Source organism: Geotrypetes seraphini, chromosome 1 (assembly GCF_902459505.1).
Source record: "Geotrypetes seraphini chromosome 1, aGeoSer1.1, whole genome shotgun sequence".
In the NCBI taxonomy this organism is placed as follows: domain Eukaryota; kingdom Metazoa; phylum Chordata; class Amphibia; order Gymnophiona; family Dermophiidae; genus Geotrypetes; species Geotrypetes seraphini.
In genome coordinates, this window is record NC_047084.1 from 27284422 (window position 1) to 27309145 (window position 24724).

The 24724-nt window shown below is 44.3% G+C and overlaps 1 protein-coding gene across 3 annotated transcripts in view; it reads right to left on the bottom strand.

Moving 5' to 3' along the window:
* The window catches only part of FAM169A (family with sequence similarity 169 member A), a 157039-nt gene that overhangs the window by 73022 nt on the left and 59293 nt on the right, over positions 1 to 24724 (bottom strand). For all 3 annotated transcript variants that reach the window (XM_033929293.1, XM_033929295.1, XM_033929294.1), the window contains exons 6-7: positions 19463 to 19642; positions 8857 to 8985 (exon numbers count right to left, since the gene is read on the bottom strand). In XM_033929293.1, the coding sequence (XP_033785184.1) occupies positions 8857 to 8985; positions 19463 to 19642 (309 nt within the window). The remainder of the gene's footprint in view (positions 1 to 8856; positions 8986 to 19462; positions 19643 to 24724) is intronic.

A 24724-nucleotide genomic window follows, 5' to 3' on the forward strand; every position in this document is an offset into this window, starting at 1 on the left:
TTTCTTTACAGAAAGGGTGGTGGATCACTGGAACAAACTACCGATGCAGGTGATCAAGGCCACTAGCGTGCTCGACTTTAAGAATAAATGGGACATCCAGTGGGATCTCTACGTGGGTCGAGCAGCACTCTGACTTAATGGGGTGGGACAGTAGAGTGGGCAGACTTGATGGGCTATAGCCCTTTTCTGCCGTCATCTTTCTATGTTTCTATATAAACTGAAGACTAGATTAGATTCTTTTTTAGTTCAATCTTTGTTCCAACAAGAAAGGTCCTTCAGAATGAGGCTGACAGAAGGAGTTGGATTTCAAACTTCTGGGACTTAGGAATCCAAAACAAGAGAAGTGACTTCTATAAGAAGCACATGTGAGCCCTGGCCTACCAAACTAGGAGTCTCATTCCAATTCCATTCTATAACTTCCCTGAAGTACATTGCTCTCTCCCTTCCTATTGTTTTTTTCCCATAATTGTCTTATCTACTATCAACAATTTGTATTTCTTTTCCCATTCTTTCCTCTTGTTTCAATATGTTTGTAAGGTTAGTCTTTAATATGTTTTGCAAGGTTTAGTTTAGTTTTGTTGCCCCCTAAAATTTAGTAATTTTTATCGATTTGTACATAGCTTAGAATTTTGAATAAGCGATCAATCAAATTTATAATAAAACTTGAAACTTGAAGTATGGCTACCAAGAGTTCCAAAGGCTGAGGGTAATCCTCAGAGCCAGATGGGTACAAAATACTCTCTTCTGTGCCTGCAGCTTAGCTAACTGCACCTGGATCAGACAGGCATATCCCCTATTAGTAAGGAAGCTCAGTCCTAGATACTACAAAGTCCTCAGATGGCTCAAGATGACTCTTCTCAAAGCTGATGACTCAGTTGAAGTCATGGAGGACCTGGACCACCTGGGAGGATGTTGGCCACAAGTTTGCTTCCAAGCCAACCTGAATAAGCAGATTGCCCAGTTAACAGTGCACTCTCAACCCTTCCTTGCAAAGAAAGGTAGCCACTACCATCATAACCTTGGAAAAAATCTGAGGGCCATGGCCAAACCAAAGAAGAGATCCTAGAAATGAAAATGCCTGCCTAAGAAGCAGAACTGTAGAATTGCTTCTGTTCTGCAGACAAATGAGAATGTAGAAGTAAGCTTCCATCAGATTCTAGGGAGGAGAGGAACTCCCCTGAGTGGACAGATGCATTATTGACTTGAAGGTAGGTATTCATGCAAAAACAGTGAACCCTGAAAAAGGTGTTGACCCTCTTGAGGCGACGAAAATGATAGGAGGTTTGCGCCAGAAGACGTATGAGGACAGACTGGAAGCCCTGAATATGTATACCCTAGAGAAAAGGAGGGACAGAGGAGATATGATTCAGATGTTCAAATACTTGAAAGGTATTAACGTAGAACAAAATATTTTCCAGAGAAAGGAAAATGGTAAAACCAGAGGACATAATTTGAGATTGAGGGGTGGTAGATTCAAGAGCAATGTAAGAAAATTCTACTTTATGGAGAGGGTGTTGGATGCCTGGATTGCGCTCCCCAGAGAGGTGGTGGAGAGGAAAACGGTGACAGAGTATGAACACAGAGGATCTAGAATCAGAAAATAATAGTAAATATTGAAGAACTAATGCCAGTACTGGACAGACTTGCACAGTATGTGTCTGTATATGGCCTTTGGTTGAGGATGGGCTGGGGAGGGCTTCAATGGCTGGGAGGGTGTAGATGTGCTGGAGTGAGCTTTGACGGAGACTTCAGCAGTTGGAACCCAAGCACAGTACTGGGTAAAGCTTTGGATTCTTGCCCACAAATAGCTAAGAAGAAAAAAAAAAATTAAATTGAATCAGGTTTGGCAGACTGGATGGACCATTCGAGTCTTTATCTGCCCTCATCTACTATGCTACTATGGAGTAATGCCCCTGACCCTGCTCTGCAGGAGGCACCTCCTCCTACACAGTTCTCAGCTGGACTAGTCAATCCAAGATGTCCTTCACTGCCTGACGCTTGAGAGGAGGAGGAGGGAAAGGGGAATGGGATTTGTATACTATTTTTTGTGGTTACACATTCAAAGCTGTTTACATTTATACAGGTACTTATTTTATACTTGGGGCAATGGAGGATTAAGTGACTTGCCTAGGGTCACAAGGAACAGCACTGGAATTGATCCTACAACCTCAAGGTGATGAGGCAGCAGCTCAACCACTAGGCCATGCCTCACCTCCATAAAGACGCTACAAAAAAGCAGAAATAGTCAAAAGGTTCACAAGGAGAGCTCCAAGGAGATCACTTAAAAGCAACACAGATATGAACAGATAACTAAGTGTAACGGGGCATCCTCAGTGTGGGGAATCTGCGAAAGGAGGAAAAGACCTCCAGCACGGAGAACAACCAGGCGGGAGCGAAAAGCCCCTACCCGCACACCATCATTGAATGCCTCATGTGTGCATAAATAATATTACAGTGAACTGTGAACAGTGAAAAATAAATTTTATAGTAGAAGGGGGGTGGGAGGGTATTGGAGAGTTATTTGGAAATTAATATCAGGGAGGGAGGGAAGGGGGAGGAGGGATTATTATTTATATAAAGACATTGCTGATAAGATTTTCAAGTGATTTGTTAATTGTTGATATGTGTATTGTACACTTGTTGAAAGATGAAAAAATGAATAAAGAATTATAAAAAAAATAAAATAAAATAAGCACTGCTTAAATAGTCATTAAATATTGACTTTTTTTTGTTTCTGCGGTGCGAGCTTTATATTCTTTTCCACAAGTAAAATTGGTGTTGAAGGATTTTGAAACGGAAAAGTTCTTGATCTATAGGGGGATGAGACAGGGATGTCCCTTATCGCCATTATTATTTGTGCTTACTTTAGACCCTCTTATTAGGGACATATATGCAATGCCATCTATAAGAGGGATTGATATTGGAAATGCTACTTTTAAGTTATCGGCTTTTGCAGACGATATTTTAGTGCACCTTATGGATCCTTTTCCTTCCTTACAGGCTTTATTGGGAATTGATTAAAAGAATATGGTGATTATTCTGGTTTCCTATTAAATTTGGATAAATCGGAGGCGTTGGCATCCTCTGTGGAAGTTCAGGCCTTATGGGGGACGGAGTTTCCTTTGATTTGGGCGTAAAGGCAGTTTGTGTATTTGGGGACTATGATGACTATGTTGACTTCTCAATTATATCGCCTTAATGTGGATAAACTTCTACAAAAGATGGATCTCTTGCTGAACACTTGGAAGGCTTTACCACTTTCCTTGATGGGACGCATCTGCTTGGTTAAGTTGTTTATGTAATGTAATGTAATGTAATTTATTTCTTATATACCGCTAAACTCCGTTAGGATTCTTTCCCAAATGGTTGTATGTGTTACAGACTTTGCCATTTTGCTTGCTAAAGAAGGATTTACACATTTTTTATAAAAAAGTTTCTCGTTTTTGTTGGATGGCCAAGAAACCTAAATTACAGTTGACACAATTGTTGGGAACTTGGAATAGGGGGGGGGGATTAGGATTACCTGATTTGCCAATCTATAATTATGCATGTCTGCTTCGCCATTTGGGAGATTGGATAAATATGACCAACACTTACACCCCACTTCATATGGAACAGGAGTTTTTTGCTCCTTTCAATATATTTGTGTTACTTCATAGTTCCCGTAGGGCATTGCCCTCTTCATTTTATTCAAGTTTATTATTTAATACCTTACAAGTGGCTTGGCGTTGGCTTGTACATGTCCTGGGAGGTGACATGTATATCCTGGACATATGGATGATTCAACTGGACTCTACAGACCTAGATTTACACTTGTGTATGCTGGACACTATGCTGGACACTACAGACATATTTTCCCATAGCCAGGCCCAGCCTGTACCTTGCTGTCTGTAATCATCTTCAGCCTTTGCAATGCTAACAATGATGTTCTTGTTTCCCTGCTGGGAGGATATCCCTTCAAGGTTCTGCTGAACTGTTATCAGTGCTCTGCTGAACTGTTATCACTGCTGTATGACTTCATAGACTTCATATGCCAGACACCCTAGAAAGCCATAAAACTTTTATAATGAGCAAGGAGCTCTGCTCATGTGAGTGTAACGAGATGAAAGAACTTGGTACCAAACCATGGGTTTCCTGTCTCCCAACCAAGCTATGGGAACCAGACAGCTGGATTGTTGAAAGGTCATCTTTGCCAACTTTTCATCTTACAAGGACACCATCTCGAATATGCACAGAATTGTAAAACCTCTAATTAGCAGCTGCATGTCTCCATGCTGAAAGAAGAAAGTTCAACAAAAGTTCTCTGTTTCTGCAAGGCCCCCGGTGGAGGTGAGAGAGGCGTGGACAGAGGGGAGGAGCTAGCTTTACATTATTTTATGTACCAATAGGGAATTACATAACCAGAATTCGGGGATGGACTTTCTTGGAACAAAGGAAAATTTGCTCTGTATAAAAAACACGTGTATTCTAGGTAGAGGGAGAGAGATTCACTTACTTATGCTACGGGGAACTGCTAGCCCCCTGCTAAGCATATGGGTGCAAATTCTTCTCTCCATTGCATATTCTGAACTGACAATATATTTTTTTTCCAATATGTCTTTGCTGCTGTAATACTGTAAGTTTTTATACTAACAATAAACAAATATTGTCTGTTTTGGAAGATACAATGCCATCTTGTAGTGATTCCAATGAGGTAAACAAAGCAGCTTTTACTTCAGAGGTAATACATTGGTCACTGATTTTTTGCCTTTTCAGGGTAATCCGGCCTTTCCTCCTGGAAGGGAATCTAGAGAGTATCGATTATGGGGAGCTAGAGGAGTTTTATGTTTAGAACATATATTGGGAGATGAAGGAGAGCTGTTGACTCGTGCTGAATTGTTAGCTAAGGTAGGAAATACTTGGGGGGCACAGTTTGCGTTTTTTCAAGTGGAGCACTATGCGAGATCCCTTGACAGAGCACAATTGAGATTGCATATGGGGACTAAATTACGAGAGTTGTTTACTCGGGAGGAGGGAGTGTCTCTTTCGGTATCTTGTATACATGCTAGATTGCAAAAGTTGCTACCAGAGAAGAACTACAGGTATATTAAAGGCAAATGGGAAAGAGAACTTCATCTTAATTTGGGACATTGGGATATAGCTCGAACTCTGAGGTCGACACCGGGAGTGACCCCATGTGCATGGTTAAGAGAAACATACTATAGGGTTACATTACATGCTTATTACACTCGTACACAGTTATATTATAGTGGAGGTCTCCCTACACCATTATGTCATAAATGTGGAATTGGGAGTCATACTTTGGGACATGCATTTTGGACTTGTCCCATTATTCAAAATTTTTGGAAAAGAATAATATCCTATATGTCAAAAATAATTGGAAGATCTTTATGTAGTTTTCTGACCCATTTTGTTTTAGATTTGCCAGAGGCTTTCAGTAATTTGCCTAGGGGTCATCGAGTGCTGTGTAGGAAAATGAGTTTATTGGCCAAAAAATGTATTTTACAATATTGGACGGTCCCTTTTCCCCCAAAGTTTTGGCATTGGCGAAACCGGTTCATAGACAACGGCGCGAAAGACAAAAGCGTGCGCCGACAATTGAGCGCAGCGCGCACCGCCGCACCGCTCTAAATTAGTTTTTAGGGGCTCCGACGGGGGTTTTTGTTGGGGAACCCCCCCAGTTTACTTAATAGACATCGCGCCGGCGTTATGGGGGGTTGTAACCCTCCACATTTTACTGTAAAACTGAACTTTTTCCCTAAAAACAGGGAAAAAGTTCAGTTTTCAGTAAAATGTAGGGAGTTACAACCCCCCACAACGCGGCACGATGTCTATTAAGTAATGTGGGGGGTTCCCCCCCACAACCCCTCCGTCGGAGCGCTAAAAACAGTCATTTAGAGCGGCGCAGCAGCGCGCGCTGCGCTCAATTGTCTGGGCGCGCCTTTGTCCCGGCGCGCTTTTGACCTGACACCGCGGAACCAATTACATCAGTTGGCCATCTGGGAGGTGAGAGATGCTGGAAGGCCTGAGAAACGAAAGTTGATGTTTATGAATATACTAGTCTTTTAGCCTGTTAAATTAACGAGTGTTAGAATATATGTCTGTCTGTCTTTCTTTCTTTCTGTCTCTCTCTCTCTCTCTGTCTTTCTCTCTCCCTGGCCCCCTTTCTTTGTCTGTGTTTCTGTCTCTTTCCCTGCCCCCTGTGCAGCAGCATTTCCCCCCACCCCCCTTCTCTTCCCGCGGTCTGGCCTGTTCCGTTATTCCCTTAATCACAGAGGGAAACTCTCCCATCACTTCCTCTTATCAATAGTTTCTCCATGGGTTTAGCTGCAGAAGACAGACAGGAAGAGAAGGAAGGAATACCAGGGTGCAGGAGGGGGTGGACCCAGTAGACATCAGAATAATGAACTTCCCTATTGTGTGATCCTGTGTGAGTAGATGGTACTGCTTTATTAGTAAAGTTGGGCTGGTTTTATAAAGCCTTATGTGGGAGAGAAATTCTTGGAGCTGAATTGATTGAGAGACTGAATGGTCATAGTGGAATACCTTCACAGCCTACCAGGATTAAACCCAACCCCGGCCTTTGCCCTATTCACCTTGACTTTATTTATTTTTTAACTCTGGTCCCACTCAATGCAGTTGAGGGTGCCAGCTGAACCCTTCCCTTATCTTTGAAGTCTCCAGGGCAGCAGCATTTATTTTATTTTCTGGCTAGCTCCCTTGCCAAATTTCAAAGTGGCAGGCAGCGGCAGCTCCTCAACCGATCCCAACTTACTGGAGCTCTTCGCGGTGACGGCTCCTCTTGGGCTTCACCGAGGGCTGGCTCCCATAAAGATGTTGCCTTGCTGTTCGGCGCCGCCACCGCAGCTTCTCTCCAGAGGCGCACCGGCGTCGGAAGCCTTGTCTCTGACGTTGTGACGTCGGAGGGGTTTCCGACGCTGGTGCGGCTCTTGGGGGGGGGGTGGCCTGCAACGGCGGCTTTGAACAGAAGGGTAGCCGGATGCGGGAGGAGCCGCCACCATGGGGGGCTTTGGTGGGAGAGTCAGCCGGACGCATGGACTGAGCAGCCCGAGCCTGGTAGCCCGCTGGGAGAGAGAGATGGTGGTAAGCGCACTCTGCTGGCCACATCCCGACAGATCAGGGATCAGGGAACACGGCTTATGAGTGCACATGCGTGCTTAGCGTTTTATTATTATAGATGGGAACCTTACTTACAAACCTTGCATCCTAAGGACCGTAGTGCGGTCTTAAGATGGGTTTCCTAGAGTGTATCGATGTATCATAGAGAGGTGAATTAGAGTATACCATAGTGAGGTGAATTAGAGAATACCATTGGGGGGAGGGAGGGTTTTGGGGGGGGAAGGTGGAGGGTATTTATGCTTCTTATTTTATATTATTTGATGCATTGTTGTTGTATTATACATAATGTGATACTCTTATGTTGTTATTGATGTATGCATCAATAAAAATTGTTTGAATCTAAATAATAAGTTAAGTACGGTAGTTGCAAAAGTGAAGTCACTCAGAATACTCCCTGAAAACCCCCAGTCAACTCCCAAAAAGTAGTAAGATAGAACTTAGCTTTAAGGATAAGGCTGCTTCCTTTTGAAAAAGCAGGTTTCCGCAAAGAGCATGGAGTCCAAACAGACACCACAATTGAGGACCTCCATAAAGGCATCTGAAATAGGTGATGGAAACTCCATGGTATAATTATCACGGACAACTTCCAGGAACTATTGTTGAGGTGATGAAGGTTTGCTCCCAGTCTATCGCCTGCCTATATCTCTCTGACCCTCACTGGGCTCCCTTTTGAGGAGCAGTGAAGGACACAAAACACTCCTCCTCTTTACTTTGCACCCCAAAAGGACTGTCCCTGTTGGCCCTTGGTCTCAGAGACACCAGCTAACTGATTGATAATGGCCCCACTTCCAGGAGTGATTCCAGAGAACTTAGAAGACTCATGAGGTTTATCCTCAGGCAGATGCAAATGATGGGACTCCCCAAAGCCTTGAACCTGCTTCTTCACATCTTCACTGAAGAGCAGATGACCCCAAAAAGCAGTTCAGGACACTGGATCAACCACCCAATATTGCATCCAGAGGGACCATCTGGTTCCCACAGTTGTCGCAACAGAATTGGAGAAAATGTGGACCATGAAGAGCACAGAACTAAAGCACATGAAGGTGGTCAACCAGAAATGTTGCCCTGGACTTTAGCTTAGCCATCTCCTTGGAACACAGAAACTGCTATACCCACTGGAGCAGGATTCAAGTCACATAACCCCCACAAAATCACTGCTTGCACCTCAAAGGCTAGGGAACAAAAACTCTTTTCCAAGATCATCTCTAGCTTCTGGTCTTGAGAGTCCTTGAGGTCAGTACTACCCTCAACCAGAGTTGTCATCTCCTTAGTCACAGCTGTGAACAATCTACCTCTGGGAGTGGAAAAAACAACTCTAGCTCCTATTGAATACTCTGAACCAACAAGAAATACAGACTGTTTTTATTTGTTTTAATAAATTTTAGTATATTATCTCAGGTTGATAAGTACAGTTGCTTCCCTACTTTTTCTGTTTGCTTGTCATAGGGTTTTGTTTCCTTATTTTTTGTGTATACCTTGTCCCCAGGATATGCCAATCAGACAAAATTGCCAAGTTAACTGTATCTAGCAGTGGTCAGCTTAACATTAGCATCAGAATGTTAGGATTCAAGCCTATTAAGTGCTTAGATTCAAAAGCTTTATGCTCTAGTCCTCACACTCCCATAACTTATTAATATGCCATTCAGAAATTAGACCTGACAATTTTCCTTCAAGAATACAGAAAAATGAAACCACTTGTAAAAATTAGTTTTCTACCTGTATTTCTGAGTATTATCTTCTGTATTCTGCTGATAATAGCTGTCCTCTGGAACCAATGCCCGACTCCTTCGACTTCCCAGAGAAGACTGCTGTCCCCAGGGTACTTTTCCAAGTACTGTCTACAAGCTAAGGGGAATAACACAGTTTTAACAAGGGAAGCTGCTGGCCTCATTTTTCTTAGGCCCTCAAAAAAAAATATGGAACACTTTCAAAGAAAAAAAATGACTTATTTCCTTTCCTGGTAACACAGAGTTCAAAAAATGGAATTAGTATGAATCCTAAATTTTTGAGCTAAGAAACATTCTAACTTTCAACATTTTTAATTGAACTTAACTTACTTGAATTCTTAACATTCATAAACTTATTTTACTCCAAGAAACTGAAAACATTTTTCACTTCATACATTCACTGTGGCATTTAAATTTATACCTGGATATTCAATGGCAGAATGCATTCCAAGGTTGGTCAACCACAGTTCTCGAGGACCACAACCTAGTTGGATTTTCAGCATTTCCACAATTAAGATAGATGAGATCTATCTGCATACAATGGAAGCAGTATAGTGAAGAATTTTTTTTTTTGGAGTGGCAATTTCTTTCTATTCCTTTGCCTTTCCAGTTTAACTAGCAGTAATCTAATTGGCCTACAGTGCTATAGGCCTTCTAATTTTTTCCTTCTTCCTCCCATCTCAGTTGGAGCTACAAGTTCATTCCATGATTCATCTAACATGGATAACACAAGATGTCACTGTTGAGAAAGAAAGATTAGGTTCTTACCTCAGTAATCTTTCGTGTAGATGTGTCAGGTAGGCCTGAACGCTAGGGTCTTGTATCTGAACTAGCAAATTGCTTGCAGAAAACTGTTAATCATGCTTTCACTCCACCTTTTTCACAGGGAGCTGCTCCTACCCCTTCATTTTGTACAAAAGCAATCAAGTAGCATTGAAATAAAAGACATAATAGGAAGAAGGAAAACAGGGAAAAATCATGGCATGTAACATAGGAACTAACATTATAGGATCCAAACTTATGCAACCAGCATAAGAGCTACCAACTAGAGCTAGTAGTTACTCGCATGACCTGCTATCAAGCAGAGACTGAAGCCAGATTGTATGATCATGAGGATTTACCTATGCATCATCTTTCTACTTTTTTTTGGTCATCTTCTCAGCTCCTTTGAGGCCCAGATTCTCAAAAGTTTAATGCCATCGCTAAACTGTTTTCCGATGGTTTAGCTGCGGATTATCAAAACGGCTTATTTCTGTTTTTAGCGAGGTTTCTAGCAGTCTCTGACACTGACATGCAAATGGGCTCAGAGGAGTGGAGGCCCATCCTGGATCTCAAACAGGTCAACATAGCCCTGAGAATACCTCGGTTTCAAATGGAGTCTGTTCAGTCAGTCATTGCTGTGGTGGAGCCAGATTTCTGCCATAGATTTGAAAGAAGCTTACCTTCAACATCCCCATCTTCCTGGAACACAGGAAATTCCTCAGATTCCATGTATTAAGAGAATCACTATCAATTCTCAGCATCCTTTTGGTCTCGCAACAATGCTCACTCACTTGCTTCTAAATTTTAACAGCATCAACAATAAAGCAGCTATTTTTCTGTATTTTGTTTAATGCTTTAGAAATGGGTTTCAGAATTCTCAGCATATCTTCAACATTTCTCTTAAGCCCATAACAATGCCATCTATTTTTTCTCCATTTTGTTCATAAACTGTCATCAGAATAGGCCAGTGGGAGTATTAGCTTGGCTGCAGCCATTCTTTTCAGCGCTGCTGCTGCAAAATGATGGTTACAGAAAAGTATTTAGCAATTTCAACAACATTAGTCTTTATTTCTGGGACACTGAAGTCTTTGGCTAGGAGGTGCAGTCATATGTTATTAGCATGGTATTCTCTTCATGCTCTAAATTTCTTCTCATCATAGATACATTTACATCATTGCCTGTGACTACTGCATACTAAACATTGGAATTTTTGTTAATATTTTATCTATAATAATAAAACCCTAGCCACACATGTGCACTTGAAACTCCGTGCCTCCACATGAGCAGAAGAAGAACCGCTGAGCAAGGAGGAACAACCAAGCAGGGAAGCAGCGCAGTGGCAGCAGTCCTGACCTGCCAACCCCCCATTCCTTACTGGAACTGTGGGCCAGTGATAGAGGACGACGAGCTGGGGATGCGGCCGCAGCAGAGCCCAAGGCAGGGGCTGGCGCCGGCGTCAGCATTCACACACCGCTGGGTGACTTGAGGCTGGGCTTGTTGGAGTCGTAGCCGCTGTCCATCTCGCTTTGCAGGCTCAGTTTGTTGATGTTGTCCGCGTAGTCGCCAGCGGCAGCAGCAGGGGGCAGGCAGCGGGGGGGCAGGTACTCAGCGTCAGGGGTCTGAAATGCGATGGTGCAGGCGTATGGAAGGTAGACATTGTGTGAGCAGGGCAGGATGACCGGCTCCCGAAAATAGGCAGCTGTTCATATCAGAAACTCTTAGCCAAGCCAGAACGTCTCATAGTTACTAACATAGCCAATGCTCTAGATCAGTGTTCTTCAACCTTTTGAAACCTATAGACCGGCGGAAATAAAATAATTATTTTGTGGCTCGGCACCGGTCTGCAAACCGGCAGTTGAAGAACACTGGGCTAAGTCATGCCCATCTCCACTCAATCTCCGCCCCAGACCCCGCCCCCATAATAATACTAATTGTAACACCATTTTTTCCATTCATTTTTCATATATTAACAACACATAATGGTTAACCACAAAATTAAAATACACAAAGCACACTGTTTGCTTTTTAACATTCATTCCTACCAGAAAAAAGATAACCCATGCAAATGCAGAACCAAAAACTAAAAGTACTAATATTTATAAACAAACCCTAAGATGCAAGACTCTGCAAGCATTACAACCCCAGAAGAAACGAAACAAATGCTTTTATTTTTTTTATTTAGTGATTGATTTTTCTGTTCAGGAAGAAATGCATTTCTCCTACCGTTGTTGTCTCTCTTCCTCCATGTGCCTTGCCTTATGGCCTGCCCCCGGTGTTATCTTTGGGCTGGTCCACTGTGCAATCAATGCAGCGTCTTCGGGCCAGCTCCCTGGGTGCTGCATTCCACAAAGCTGTAGACAGCAGCTCCTCGTGATCGTCCCGCACCTCAACTGGAAGCCTTCCCTATGACATTGCGACGTCAGAGAGAAGGCTTCCGGTTCAGGTGCAGGACGCACCTAGGAGCCTTTTCCCACGGCTTTGTATACTGCAGCACTCAGGGAGCCGGCCCGAAGATGCCGTGTTGATTGCACCGTGGACCGGTAATTGAAGAACGCTGTCTTGGGCCCGAAGATGCCGTGTTGATTGCACCATGGACCAGTGGTTGAAGAACGCTGTCTTGGGACCGGTCCATGGACCAGCGGTTGAAGAACAATGCTCTAGATGACATCTCAAAAGCATCATAGGCTGACCTTGCTATATGTTGTCTAGACTGTGAGAGAGTATGCACAATCTGTTGATATTGTGCAAGGTGCTGTGAAGGAGTATACTGGTCAAAGCTAGGCAATTGTCTTACCAGTTGTTTTAAATAACAGGAAATGTAGAAATTGTAATTAAGAATCCTGTTCATCAGCATGGAAACTAGATAAAGGGCGATGTCCAAATTTGTCCATAGTAAGGCCTGGAGATGCCGGAGGCATAAACTTTTGCACTGGAAGATTTTTAAAGTGTTGAATTCCACCACTAAATATTGATGTTGAAACTGTGGCTTATTAAATCCTGGACAATAAATTATTTTGTATAGGGAATCAAGTTTTCTCTAAGCATACCGTGATAGTTAAAGGCGTTTTCCCAATTTTTGAGAAGTGTCTCTAAGAATCCATGTAACGGTAACTTGAGGAGTTCTTTGGGAGGTTCATCATAGTTCCAACACCTCCAAGTACTCCACACTGTGACCAGTGTCAGCTTACAATTTAACAAGGTAGGGTTTTTGCCTAGCTGTCCTAATGTATCTAGTAAAAGAAAGCCTTTCTGAAGGAGATTTTCTTTCAGGAGGTGTTATTTGTGGTGACTGTTCTGACATTTTCGCTTATCCTAATATTACTGGCTGCAAATACAAATCCTACCTTGACAGAACCTTCATGTTCCAAGCTAACCGACAACAATCCTGGCTGGGAAACTACATAAATAAAACCAGACAAACCTACCATGCATTCCGAAAATCTATCAAAACCGCTCTGTTTGACAAATTCATCACCTAAACAGACCATTCCGCACTCTCTACGCTTTTCCCCCCTTCAAACCCCTAAGCAATTCTTCAGGCAATTCCTATCCCCCCTTACTTTCCCTCCCCTACAACCCTTTTCTCCTGTAACTTTCCCCTCATGCATCTGTAATTCACTGAATGTCCAGTCTTCTCTTAATGTGAACCGCCTAGAAGTCGACTGACTATGGCGGTATAGAAAAATAAATTGTTATTATTATTATTATAAGACTCAGGTGCAGATAACATAGGTGATCAGTCTGAGTCAGAACATAAATATGAATCATATAGAAGGCTTGGAGACTGTGCATTGAGGAGAACGTTGTCTAAGAGAAGATTTTTGACTTCTTCAGTACCGATCTGATGAAGACGAGGAAAAGGACCGATGAGTGTGTTCTTATGCTTCGTAGGATGAGATCGACGTGATGAAGAGCGATGATATCTTGAAGTCAAACACCCTGAAGAACAGTGTTGATGCTTCAAAGTACAGGACTGATGCTTCGATGAGGAGCAAGAACATTGGTGTGAACGTCGTCAAGAAGGGGAACAAGTCTCACAGGAAATCCTGTGGAGTTTGATGCTCCAATGGATAACCGATAACGTAACGCTATGCTCAAGCTGGGCCGGTCGAGAGTCGATGCTAGCACCGGCATGCAGTGCAGTTTAAATATATTACCGAGCTCCCTCTGGAAGAACTCATCGAGTTTCTCCCTAAAAGAAGGCACTGGTACTGATGGCTCAACAGCCAGTACTATCAGTGCAGCAGGTTGTCTCGCAGTGGGTGACCTCGATGAGGATCCACACTGTGTAGGAGAGACAACCTGCGAAGCTGGAGTGGTGGCATCATTGTTTGGTCTGCATCAAGGGACTCGATGCTGTAGAGACCTGCGACACTTGTTTAGAAGCGACTGGCTTCTTAGCTGGCTTTCCCGATGCTGGAATCTCTTGTGATGTCGATGTCAAAGCTGATGCCGGAGTTTTCATGTCGACGCCTGTGAGATTTAGCGATATCCATGGCAGCACTGAACAACTGCTCCTGCTGAGCACAACGGGCTTTAAGAGTGCACAACTTTAAAGATGAACAGAAAGAACAAGTCTCAATTTCGTGTTCAGAGTCAAAACATTGTAGACACCATGTATGAGGATCTGCAAAAGAAACAGACTGCTGACACCTGCCACACTTTTTTAAAACCCGTCAACCATTTCGACAGACGGAAAAATTATTTCAGCGAGATTGAACTAAATTGTCACAGAAATTTATGAGAGAAATGAAAGAAATTTAAATTTGCTCTCCTCTCATAAGAAAAAGAACAAATAAAGAAGAAAAAATGACGTAAAGCGGGAAGGCAAACAGACTGAATGAAGTCCAGCCAAACAGTACTTCACTCCGCAGAAAATGAAGAACTGAGGCACTGCGAGCCTCAGCAGGCAGGAAGGCAGTCGCGCATGCAGGGTGCAGGCAGTCACGAAGTTACTGAAAACTTAAAGTGACAGTTCCCTTGTCATACTGACTGTACTGGGCTTCGTGGATGACATCACCCATATGTGAGAATATGCTGCCTGCTTGTCCTAGGATAAGATGTTTTATAAAGTTGGAGAACTTAGGAAAAATAAAAAATAAAAAAAATCAGGAAATCCAAGATGGCCACTGTGGCAGCGTTTTGGCTTAAAAATGCTTCAGGCCTAACTAAAAACAACAAAAAGTAGCATTTTAGAAGAGAGGGAACAAAGCCCTACTTGTAGAAACAGTCAAAACACAGTTTTTTTTAGGATCCAAGATGGCCGCAACTTACTAACTGCTGCTCAGACGCCTGCAACTTTGCTCTCACCTTCGATAAGAAAATGCCGAAAAGAAGGGGGAAAAAGCGCTGGGTGTTGCCTCCCGACGCTCGATACCCCGTCGGCTACAATTGAATGATTTCATACGGCGACTGCAACGAGTCAAGTTTCAAGTTTATTAGGATTTGATATACCGCTTATCAAGGTTATCTAAGCGGTTTTTACAATCAGGTACTCAAGCATTTTCCCTATCTGTCCCGGTGGGCTCACAATCTATCTAACGAGAACAAGGATCGCCAGGGACATTACCGCTGGGAACGCCACCGGAGAGTATCACTGCGGCGAATTCCTTAGGGCCTGACATCTCTTTGAGCCCTGACGAACGGACGCCACCTCACCAGCCACAGCCACAGGCAGCCAGCTCACCGCGAGATCAGAGTGCAGCCGGACAAGAAGTTCTCTCTTCTCGAGAGGCAAGCATGTTGGAGGGCTCGCTGAATGGAACATCTCAGCCTGTAACCGGGACACCAAGTGCTAAAGGAAGACAAGGCTTCATTGAGGTAAACCAGCTTCAAGAACAGACTCTAACCACACAAATACAATTATTTTCAGTGGTCAAACCCCCACAAGTCACATTAGAAGCTCTTTGGGATTTGGTAGTCAATTTGGGGAATACCTTAAATCCTCAAATAAAAAATCTGGATACAGAAATAAAAGTAAAGAAAGAAGAAATTAACTCTTTAAAACAAGATGTATCTTTATTAAAACAGGAAACCAATAAAGAATTAATAACTGTTAAACAAAATCAAGATCAACTGGTTAAAGATAACACAATTATGAGGAGGAAATTGGAAGCTTTGGAGAACAATACTCGGGCTAATAACCTGCGGATTGTAAATTTTCCTAAAATTTTATCGGTTTCCCCTCGAGATATGATAAAACGATATTTTATGGAGATTCTTAAGATACCTGAAAATTCTTTACCTCCCCTTACAAGGGGGAGGTACCTGGACTTCAGCAAAGCGTTTGACAGCGTCCCACACCGCAGGCTGCTGAACAAGATGAAATCGATGGGATTAGGAGAGACTCTAACTGCATGGGTTAAAGATTGGCTTAGTGGCAGACTTCAGAGGGTGGTGGTTAACGGTACCTTCTCTAAAATGTCAGAGGTGACTAGCGGAGAGCCAAAAGGGTTCAGTCCTGGGCCCACTCCTCTTCAACATATTCATTGGGGATCTAACTCAAGGGCTTCAAGGCAAGGTAATCTTATTCGCTGATGACGCCAAACTATGCAATATAGTAAACGGCTATAATCTACAGGATGCTATGGAGCAAGACCTGCGTACTTTAGAAAAATGGTCCTTGATCTGGCAGCTGGGCTTCAACGCCAAGAAATGTAAGGTCATGCATCTCGGTAACGGAAATCCTTGCAGAACCTACACCCTGAATGGAGAAACTTTAACAAGGACTACGGAAGAACGAGACTTGGGAGTAATCATCAGTGCTGACATGAAAGCAGCCACTCAAGTGGAGAAGGCTTCATCTAAAGCACGGCAGATGATAGGTTGTATCAAGAGAAGCTTTGTCAACAGGAAACCTGAAGTCATGATGCCATTGTACAGAGCCATGGTGAGACCTCATCTGGAATACTGTGTGCAATTCTGGAGGCCACATTACCGTAAGGATGTGCTCAGAATTGAATCGGTTCAGCGGATGGCCACCAGGTTGGTCTCGGGGCTAAAGGGTCTCCCGTACGAAGAAAGATTGAGCAAATTGCAGCTCTACACTCTCGAAGAGCGTAGGGAGAGGGGAGACATGATTGAGACTTTTAAGTACATCACGGGACGGGTCGAGGTGGAAGAGGATATCTTTCTTCTCAAGGGACCCTCGACCACAAGAGGACATCCGCTCAAACTCAAGGGAGGGAAGTTTCGTGGAGACGCCAGGAAGTATTTCTTCACGGAGAGAGTGATTGAGCATTGGAACAAGCTTCCAGTACAGGTGGTCGAGGCACGCAGCATCCCAGACTTCAAGAACAAATGGGATACCTATGTGGGATCCCTATGAGGTCATGCCAAGGGATTGGGTCACTAGGACTTGAATTGGCGGGTCAGTAGAATGACAGTATAATTATTGTACTTTAGGGGTCGGTAGACTTAAGAGGGTGGGTAAATGGTGTGGGCAGACTTGATGGGCTATGGCCCTTATCTGCCGTAATCTTTCTATGTTTCTATGTTTCTAAGGGCTTATTACCTTCCTGTTAAAGCTCAAACTCTTCAAAAAGAATAAGTTGAAGAACCTCAGGAACATCCATTGGATATTTCCGCTATATTAGAACAATCGGACAGAGAAGTAGCTACGCCAGCCACTTTTCTGTTGACTGTGGCTTTGGCTCCAGACAAGGACTGGATCCTAAATCTTTACTTCAAGAATAGATCCAAGGATTTCCTGGGTTTCCATATTCAAATTTTTCCAGATGTCTCAAGAGAGACTCAAAAAAGAAGAAGAGAATTCCTGAATCTGAAGCTTGGAGTGACTCAAATTGGGGGGGTTTTCTTCTTAAGATACCCATGTAAATGTGTCGTTAGATATCGTTCGTTGAAATATGTATTTGTAGATCCATCTCATTTGATAAGATTTATCTCAATGAAACGCCTTGAGAATGAAGTAAACAACAGCTCCTATTGGAAATTAGTTCTCTATTTAGTAGTAGTTAAAGTACTTCTTTATATTTGTTTGCATTTAATTAAGATACTCTTTAAATCTTGGATCTAATTTAATTTAGAGGACTGGTGTGTGACCAAGGGAAGCTGAATTTTTCTTCTTTTCCTATAATAATTTGAGTGAATTACTTTTCAGAATTGAAAATTAATTTAAAATAGAAGTGTCTTGATCGTACTTTTCTGTACAAGATGTTTATGCTTGGAAAAATTTTATAAAACTGTATAAATAAATAATTAAAAAAAAACAAACACACAGTTTTTTGAGACCCTCTTCTCCCAATTTTCACATAGACCGTCACAGCCTAACCAAATGCTGAAAAAATAATGCTGCAGTCTGTTTCACTCCATGAAAGAATAGCTGGATCTGGAGGGATTTTCTGCCTCAAGCCGCCAGTCAGCCTTTACACCGAGATCTTCGGGTTGCCAGTCAGACCTTAGTCGGACTGAGCTTCCACCTAAAGAATTACATGGTGACAGAATTCATCACTGTTCCCGTCCCCACCGATAACTGCAGGAAATCATCTCGTGCAATTCTTTAGGGTCTATCTCAACCTCAGTCCTTCTACACTAGCATTCATTAATGCAGGGGTAGGGAACTCCGGTCCTCGAGAGCCATATTCCAGTCGGGTTTTCAGGATTTCCCCAATGAATATGCATTGAAAGCAGTGCATGCAAATAGATCTTATGCATATTCATTGGGGAAATTCTGAAAACCCGACTGGAATACGGCTCTCGAGGACCAGAGTTCCCTACCCCTACATTAATGCAAGGCTTGAGGATCAGTGGTTGTACCCATTCATACTCAGATTTTTCCCTCTCTCCTTAAAGAATGACATGGAGATGGTTTCCCACTGTTATCCGTGGGGACGGGATGAATTCTGTCAGTGTCATTCTCTACCTCCACCCCCATGTGGCGACGATCGCAGAAAGAATGAGGGAGCGAAAACGCAACGGGCACTGTGAGTGCCTTGAGGAACGCTAATGATGTCTAACAGCCTGCACTCAAGCTCATGACAGAGTCAAGGAAGCAAGCAAATATTGAGGACAAGAAACCCTGAGCTCCACAAATCTTCAGCAGGCTGGATGTACAGGTCCCTGAATGATGCACCTGCCAGCTGTGGATTAAAGTCTGCTCTCCTCCAAGCAGGCACAGCAGTTGCTTGAGACGTGTAAAAAAAAATGTGAACCCCAAGAAAACACTACAAAATAATAAGAAATAAAGGGAGCAGATCAACACAACACCTTCATGCTTGCCTGCACAAGGAATAACTGAAGAGGGCAACAGAGACTAAGGAAGAGGAGGAGGGGGAGGAGCTGAAAAGCTACGATTCCTTCACATCTTCTGCAGAATGCTCATGAGTAGACATGGAGAACCTTATCGTTCAGCATACCATTTCTATTGAACTGGAAGATAATTTTATGGTGTTAGGTAGCAAAAATACACAATAAGCAGGGTCACACAAGAACCTAACTCCCTTTTTCCCAAAGGATCAATGGCTCCTTATTTGTGTTTTTGTATTCATGGAGTTTTCTAGGAACCTAAACCCTAGCGAACAGCGAGAACACACTAAGCATTAAGGTTTTCTCAGTTAAATTTAGTTGATATAGCCCTAGAACATTAGATAGCTTAGAGAGGAACCGAAATTTTTTGTGCCTCTTAATTCTCTCTTCTATCACAACCTTGGGCACATTTCTTAATTTTACAATAAAATTATCCCAATTAAAGAAGGCAAGAGGGAAATTTATTACACAGGATTTGTGTGTGTGAAATTTGGAGTAAATATTTAACTATTTAAAGCACCTTTTAGAAGCATTCTAACCAATGCAGGTTATACTTTATCTGATGGTACCTGTATGCATGCATGATGACAGTGGGTATCTCAGGCCAAGTGCATCTTCTGTAAAAGAATCCACAAAATCTTCCAACATCTGTAGTTCAAAGTTTTTCTCATGGTGCCTCTTCCTAACATACATGGTGTCTAGTACAGGAAGCCGATAGTTTTGGGAGAGATAGGAGCTGCACATGCTTCCTGTAACCATAAGAAACACAGATTAGAACATAGTGAGATTTCTTATTCATTAAAATCTTTTTGAGTCCTACTAGACCGGTCCAAAAAAGAATAAGTTATGCTCTCCAACCAGTAGATTAAGACAGAGAACACTGAGTTTTCGGAGGTGGGTGATAAGTGTAGGAGTATACTGTATATTCTTTGAAAGCATATGAATGCTCAGAAACTGTTGCACTGAAAGAAATCACAAAATCCTTTTTTCTCTTTGCTATTTAAACCTATGAGCTCAGTGTTACAACTGCTTGTGCTGGCTTTGGAATTTTCCTCCCTTCTCCCTACCTGCCTGCCTGTAAGATGATGCTATGTATAAGAAACAAAACTTAGCTTTCTTCCACATATGGCTATACACAGAAACTGACCTGTAACTAGCTTGTGATTGCACATGTACAAGAAGACTATAAATATATGCACCTGGACACTAAATAAACGGACACCTCTTTAGATACATAACTGTTTGCATGAGAGTGTGTTTTCTTTCTAAGGAGTGTCCCCAAATGCTTCTGACTTACAGACAGCAGAGAGTGTGAGGCAGCATTGGGACCAGAACCTTTTCAGCTGGGGGCTATGTCTGGGATTGGATCGGTGCCTGGCTCCAGTGAGTATGGATTTCTGAATCTTGAATTCTATTCTCCAATACTCACTGGTGTCCGTGTCCTTTTCCAAGCCCTTATTTATAATTGAGGCTTTTGGGAAGTCTCTTACAGTTTTGGGAACTCCTGCCACATAAAGCACAGTTACTTATCGTAACAGGTGTTATCCAGGGACAGCAGGCAGATATTCTCTACTTGTGGGTGATGTCACCGACGGAGCCCCCTAGCGGACGTTTTCGCAAGCAGACTTGCTCGAAGACCTTCAGGCTTGCGATTGGCCCGCGCATGCGCGCGTGCCCCTCCCGCCCTGCCTAGGGCATGCGTCTCCTCAGTGTGTCCTCAGTTCAGATAGCAAGCAAAGAAGCCAACCACGGGGAGGTGGGTGGGTTGCGAGAATATCTGCCTGGATAACACCTGTTACGGTAAGTAACTGTGCTTTATCCCAGGACAAGCAGGCAGCATATTCTCTACATGTAGGTGACCTCCAAGCTAACCAGAAAGGGATGGAGGGAGAGTTGGCAATTTAGGAGAATAGATGTTGCAAAACTGACTGGCCAAAGTGGTCATCACGGCTGGAGAAAGCATCCAGACAGTAGTGAGAGGTTAACGTATGAACCGTGGACCAAGTGGCAGCCTTATAGATTTCCTCAATGGGAGTGGAGCAGAGGAAAGCAACAGACGCAGCCATCACCCTGACCTTGTGGCCTGTGACTCGACCCGGCAGGAAGGGACCAGCCTGAGCATAACAGAAAGAAATACAAGCGGCCAACCAGTTAGAAATGGTCTGCTTAGAGACAGAGCGACCCAACCGATTAAGATTGAAAGAGAGGAACAGCTGGGGAGCCAAACGGTGAGGAGCGGTGCACTTCAAGAAGGCCAGCGCATGCTTACAATCAAGAGAATGTAGAGCCACTTCCCCAGGGTGAGAATGGGGCTTCAAAAAAAAAAAACCACAGGAAGAACAATAGATTGGTTGATGTGAAAATCAGAAACAATCTTAGGCAAGAACTTAGGATGGGTACGGAGAACCACCTTATCCTGATGGGAGACAGTGAAAGGTGGGTCCGCTACCAAGGCTTGAAGCTCACTGACCCGACAGGCAGAAGTGAGAGCAATAAGAAACACAACTTTCCAAGTAAGAAACTTTGAGCCCGCGCTAGCATCTCAAACGGGGGTTTCATCAATTGAGCAAGGACCACGTTAAGATCCTAAATCACCGGAAGAGGTTTAAGGGGCGGATGAACGTGGAAAAGTCCTTTCATGAAGCAGGAAACCACAGGATGAACAGATAGGCTTCCCGTCAATCGGCTGATGAAAAGCAGCAATGGCACTAAGGTGGACTCGAACCAAAGAGGACTTGAGCCCAGCGCCAGACAAGTGCAACAGATAATCCAGGACAGCCGACAAGGAGGCAGACAGTGGCTCCAGCTGCCTAGTAGCACACCAGGAAGAAACGCGGGTCCACTTCTGATGGTAACATTAGCGAGTGGATTCCTTTCAGGATGACTCCAAGACATCCAGCACAGGCTGGGAGAACTGGAACGAGGGCATCAAGTCTTGAGGAACCAAGCTGTTAAGTGCAGAGACTGAAGGTTGGGATGGAGCAGAGAACCCTGACCCTGCGTAAGCAGAGAAGGAAAAACAGGCAAAGGAAGAGGCTCCCTGGAACTGAGTTGCAACAGAAGGGAGAACCACGGCCATCGGGGCCACCGAGGAGCAATCAGAATCATGGTGGCATGCGATGACTTGAGCTTGACGAGAGTCTTCAGAATCAGAGGGAATGGAGGGAACGCATACAGGAACTCGTTCGTCCAATCCAGAAGGAAGGCATCTGCCTCGATCCTGAGAGGGGTGTAAACCCTGGAGCAGAAGCGGGGCAACTTGTAATTGAGGGGGGACGTGAACATATCGACGTCCGGAGTCCCTCAACGAGCAAACACCTGACGCAGGGTTAGGGAGTGGAGGGACCACTCGTGAGGCTGCAGCAGACGACTCAACTTGTCTGCCAGACAGTTCCGCTGGCCCTGAATGTAGACAGCTCGAATGAATATGTTGCGGCGGATGGCCCAATCCCAGAGCCTCATCGCCTCCTGGCACAGGGACCTGGACCCCGTGCCCCCCTGTTTGTTGATATAATACATGGCGACCTAGTAGTCCGTGCGAACTAGCACTACTTGGTCGCAAAGTAGGTGATAAAAGACTTTCAGAGTGAAGAAAATCGCTCGAAACTCTAGAAGATTGATGTGACAAAGGCGGTCGGCACAGGACCAAAGACCCCGGGTGCACAGACCATCCAGATGAGCCCAAGCATAGGTCGATGAGTCCGAAGTGAGGACCTTTTGCAGAGGAGGAGCATGGAACAGAAAACCTCTGGAGAGATTGGAAGAGAGCATCCACCAATGGAGAGACCTCCTCAACAAAGGAGTCACAATAATACGTTGAGAGAGAGAATCCCGATCCTGGTTCCATTGGGATGCCAGAGTCCATTGAGGAATATGGAAGTGAAGTTTGGCAAAAGGAGTCACGTGAACAGTGGAGGCTATGTGACCTAGGAGGACCATCATGAGCCGAGCCGGCACCAATTGCAGATGGGTCACCATTCGGCACAAACGGATAAGGGTCTCCTGACGAGGTTAAGGCAAGAAGGAGCAGAGACGAACTGTGTCCAGGATCGCTCCGATGAACTCGAGAGACTGGGACGGGCAGAGGTGAGACATGGGAAAGTTCACCTTGAAGCCGAGACTCTGAAGGAGCAAGATGATCTATCTCATCGCTTGCAGGACTTCGGTGCGAGAGGACGCTTTGATTAACCAGGTAGGGAAACACCTGCAGGCCGCAGAGGCGCAGGGCCACAGCTACCACAACCAGACATTTCGTGAAAACCCTCAGAGAGGCCGTCAGGCCGAAGGGAAGAACACGATACTGGAGATGGAGATTAGAGAATGACACGGGGAAAAAATCTGTCCCCGTCACCGGCCCACCATCCTCTGCACCGCCCCGTCACCGCCGTTCCCTTCACCGCCCCGTCACCGTCACCGTCATCCCTTTCACCGCCCCGTCACCGCCACTGCCATCCCATTCACCGCCCCGTCACCGTCCCCGCTGCATCCATATAAGCCTTAGTACTGTAATATTTAGCTTATTCCTTTCTTATAAATCAAAGTTCCTGCTGCTGAACTAGAGAAAGAGATGTTCAGCTGGCAGGTCTTTGTTTATAAATTTTTATCAACACAACTAATATACTATTTTATCCTAAAGCAAAAAATAAATAAATAAATATAATTTTTTTTTCTACCTTTGTTGTCTGGTTTCTGCTTTCCACATCTTCTCATTGAATTCCTTCCATCCACTGTGTGTCTTCTCTCTGCGTCTTCCATTTGCTGTTACTGTGCCTCTCCCTTAACCCCCCCCCCCCCCAATTGGTCTAGCACCCATCTTCTTCCCTCCGCTCCCGCATAGTCTGGCATCTGTCTTCTTCCCACTCTGTCTTCCACATTTCCCTTGGGGGTCTGTTCCTCTCCACCCTCCTTCAATGTCTGTTCTATTCCTTTCCACCACCACCCTTCCCTCCCTCCTTTACCATCTGTTCCTTTCTACTACCCTTCAGCTCCTCTCACGTGGCCTATCTACCTTCCTTCCTCTTATTTTCATGGCACGTTACAATGTAATTTGTGCAAGCCACTGGAGCCTGCAAGCTCGGTCCCTGTCCCATCCCCACAAACCATCTCGCTTCTGTGCTCCTATTTTTCTCCATTTTTAATATCTCCCCTATGTATCTGTCATTGCTCCCCTGTGTCCATATACCATCCCCATGGCATGTCCCCTTTATGTCTCTGTCCCTATGCCCCATGCACATAATTTCCCCTCTTTCTGTTACCTTCCTGTGTCCAGATTTCCCCTATCTTCCTCTTCCATACCAGTGTGTCTCTTCTTTCAACCCCATCTAGCTTTTTTCCCTCTTTCTTCCCCCCCCCCCCCCCTGCTTCTAGCATCTGGCTCACCTGCCAGTCCTTCCCTTTCTTTCCTGCTGTGGGTTTTTCTTTCCGACTTCATCCCCTTGGCCCAGAATCCTTTTCCCTTTCACTCCCTCCTTCCAATTTGAGCCGGGAACACTAGCGATCGCACGGTCCCCACAGCCACTACCTGCCTGCCCAATCGATCCTAGTGTTTAGCCAGCACTCTCCCTTCTCCTCACCTTAGTTTATAGGTTTTCTTTTTCGGCGACCTGCACGCTTTCCCAAAGAGCCGCGCACGCGCGGCTGCTCAGTGTTCAATCTTCTGCTCTGCTGCAACTTCCTGTTTCCGGTTGCGTCAGAGCAGAAGATCGAAACTGAGCAGCAGCGGGTGCGCGGCTCTCTGATAGCGTGCGGGTCGCCGAAAAAGAAAATCTAAAACTAAGGTGAGGAGAAGGGAGAGAGCTGGCTAAACACTAGAATCGATTGGGCAGGCGGGT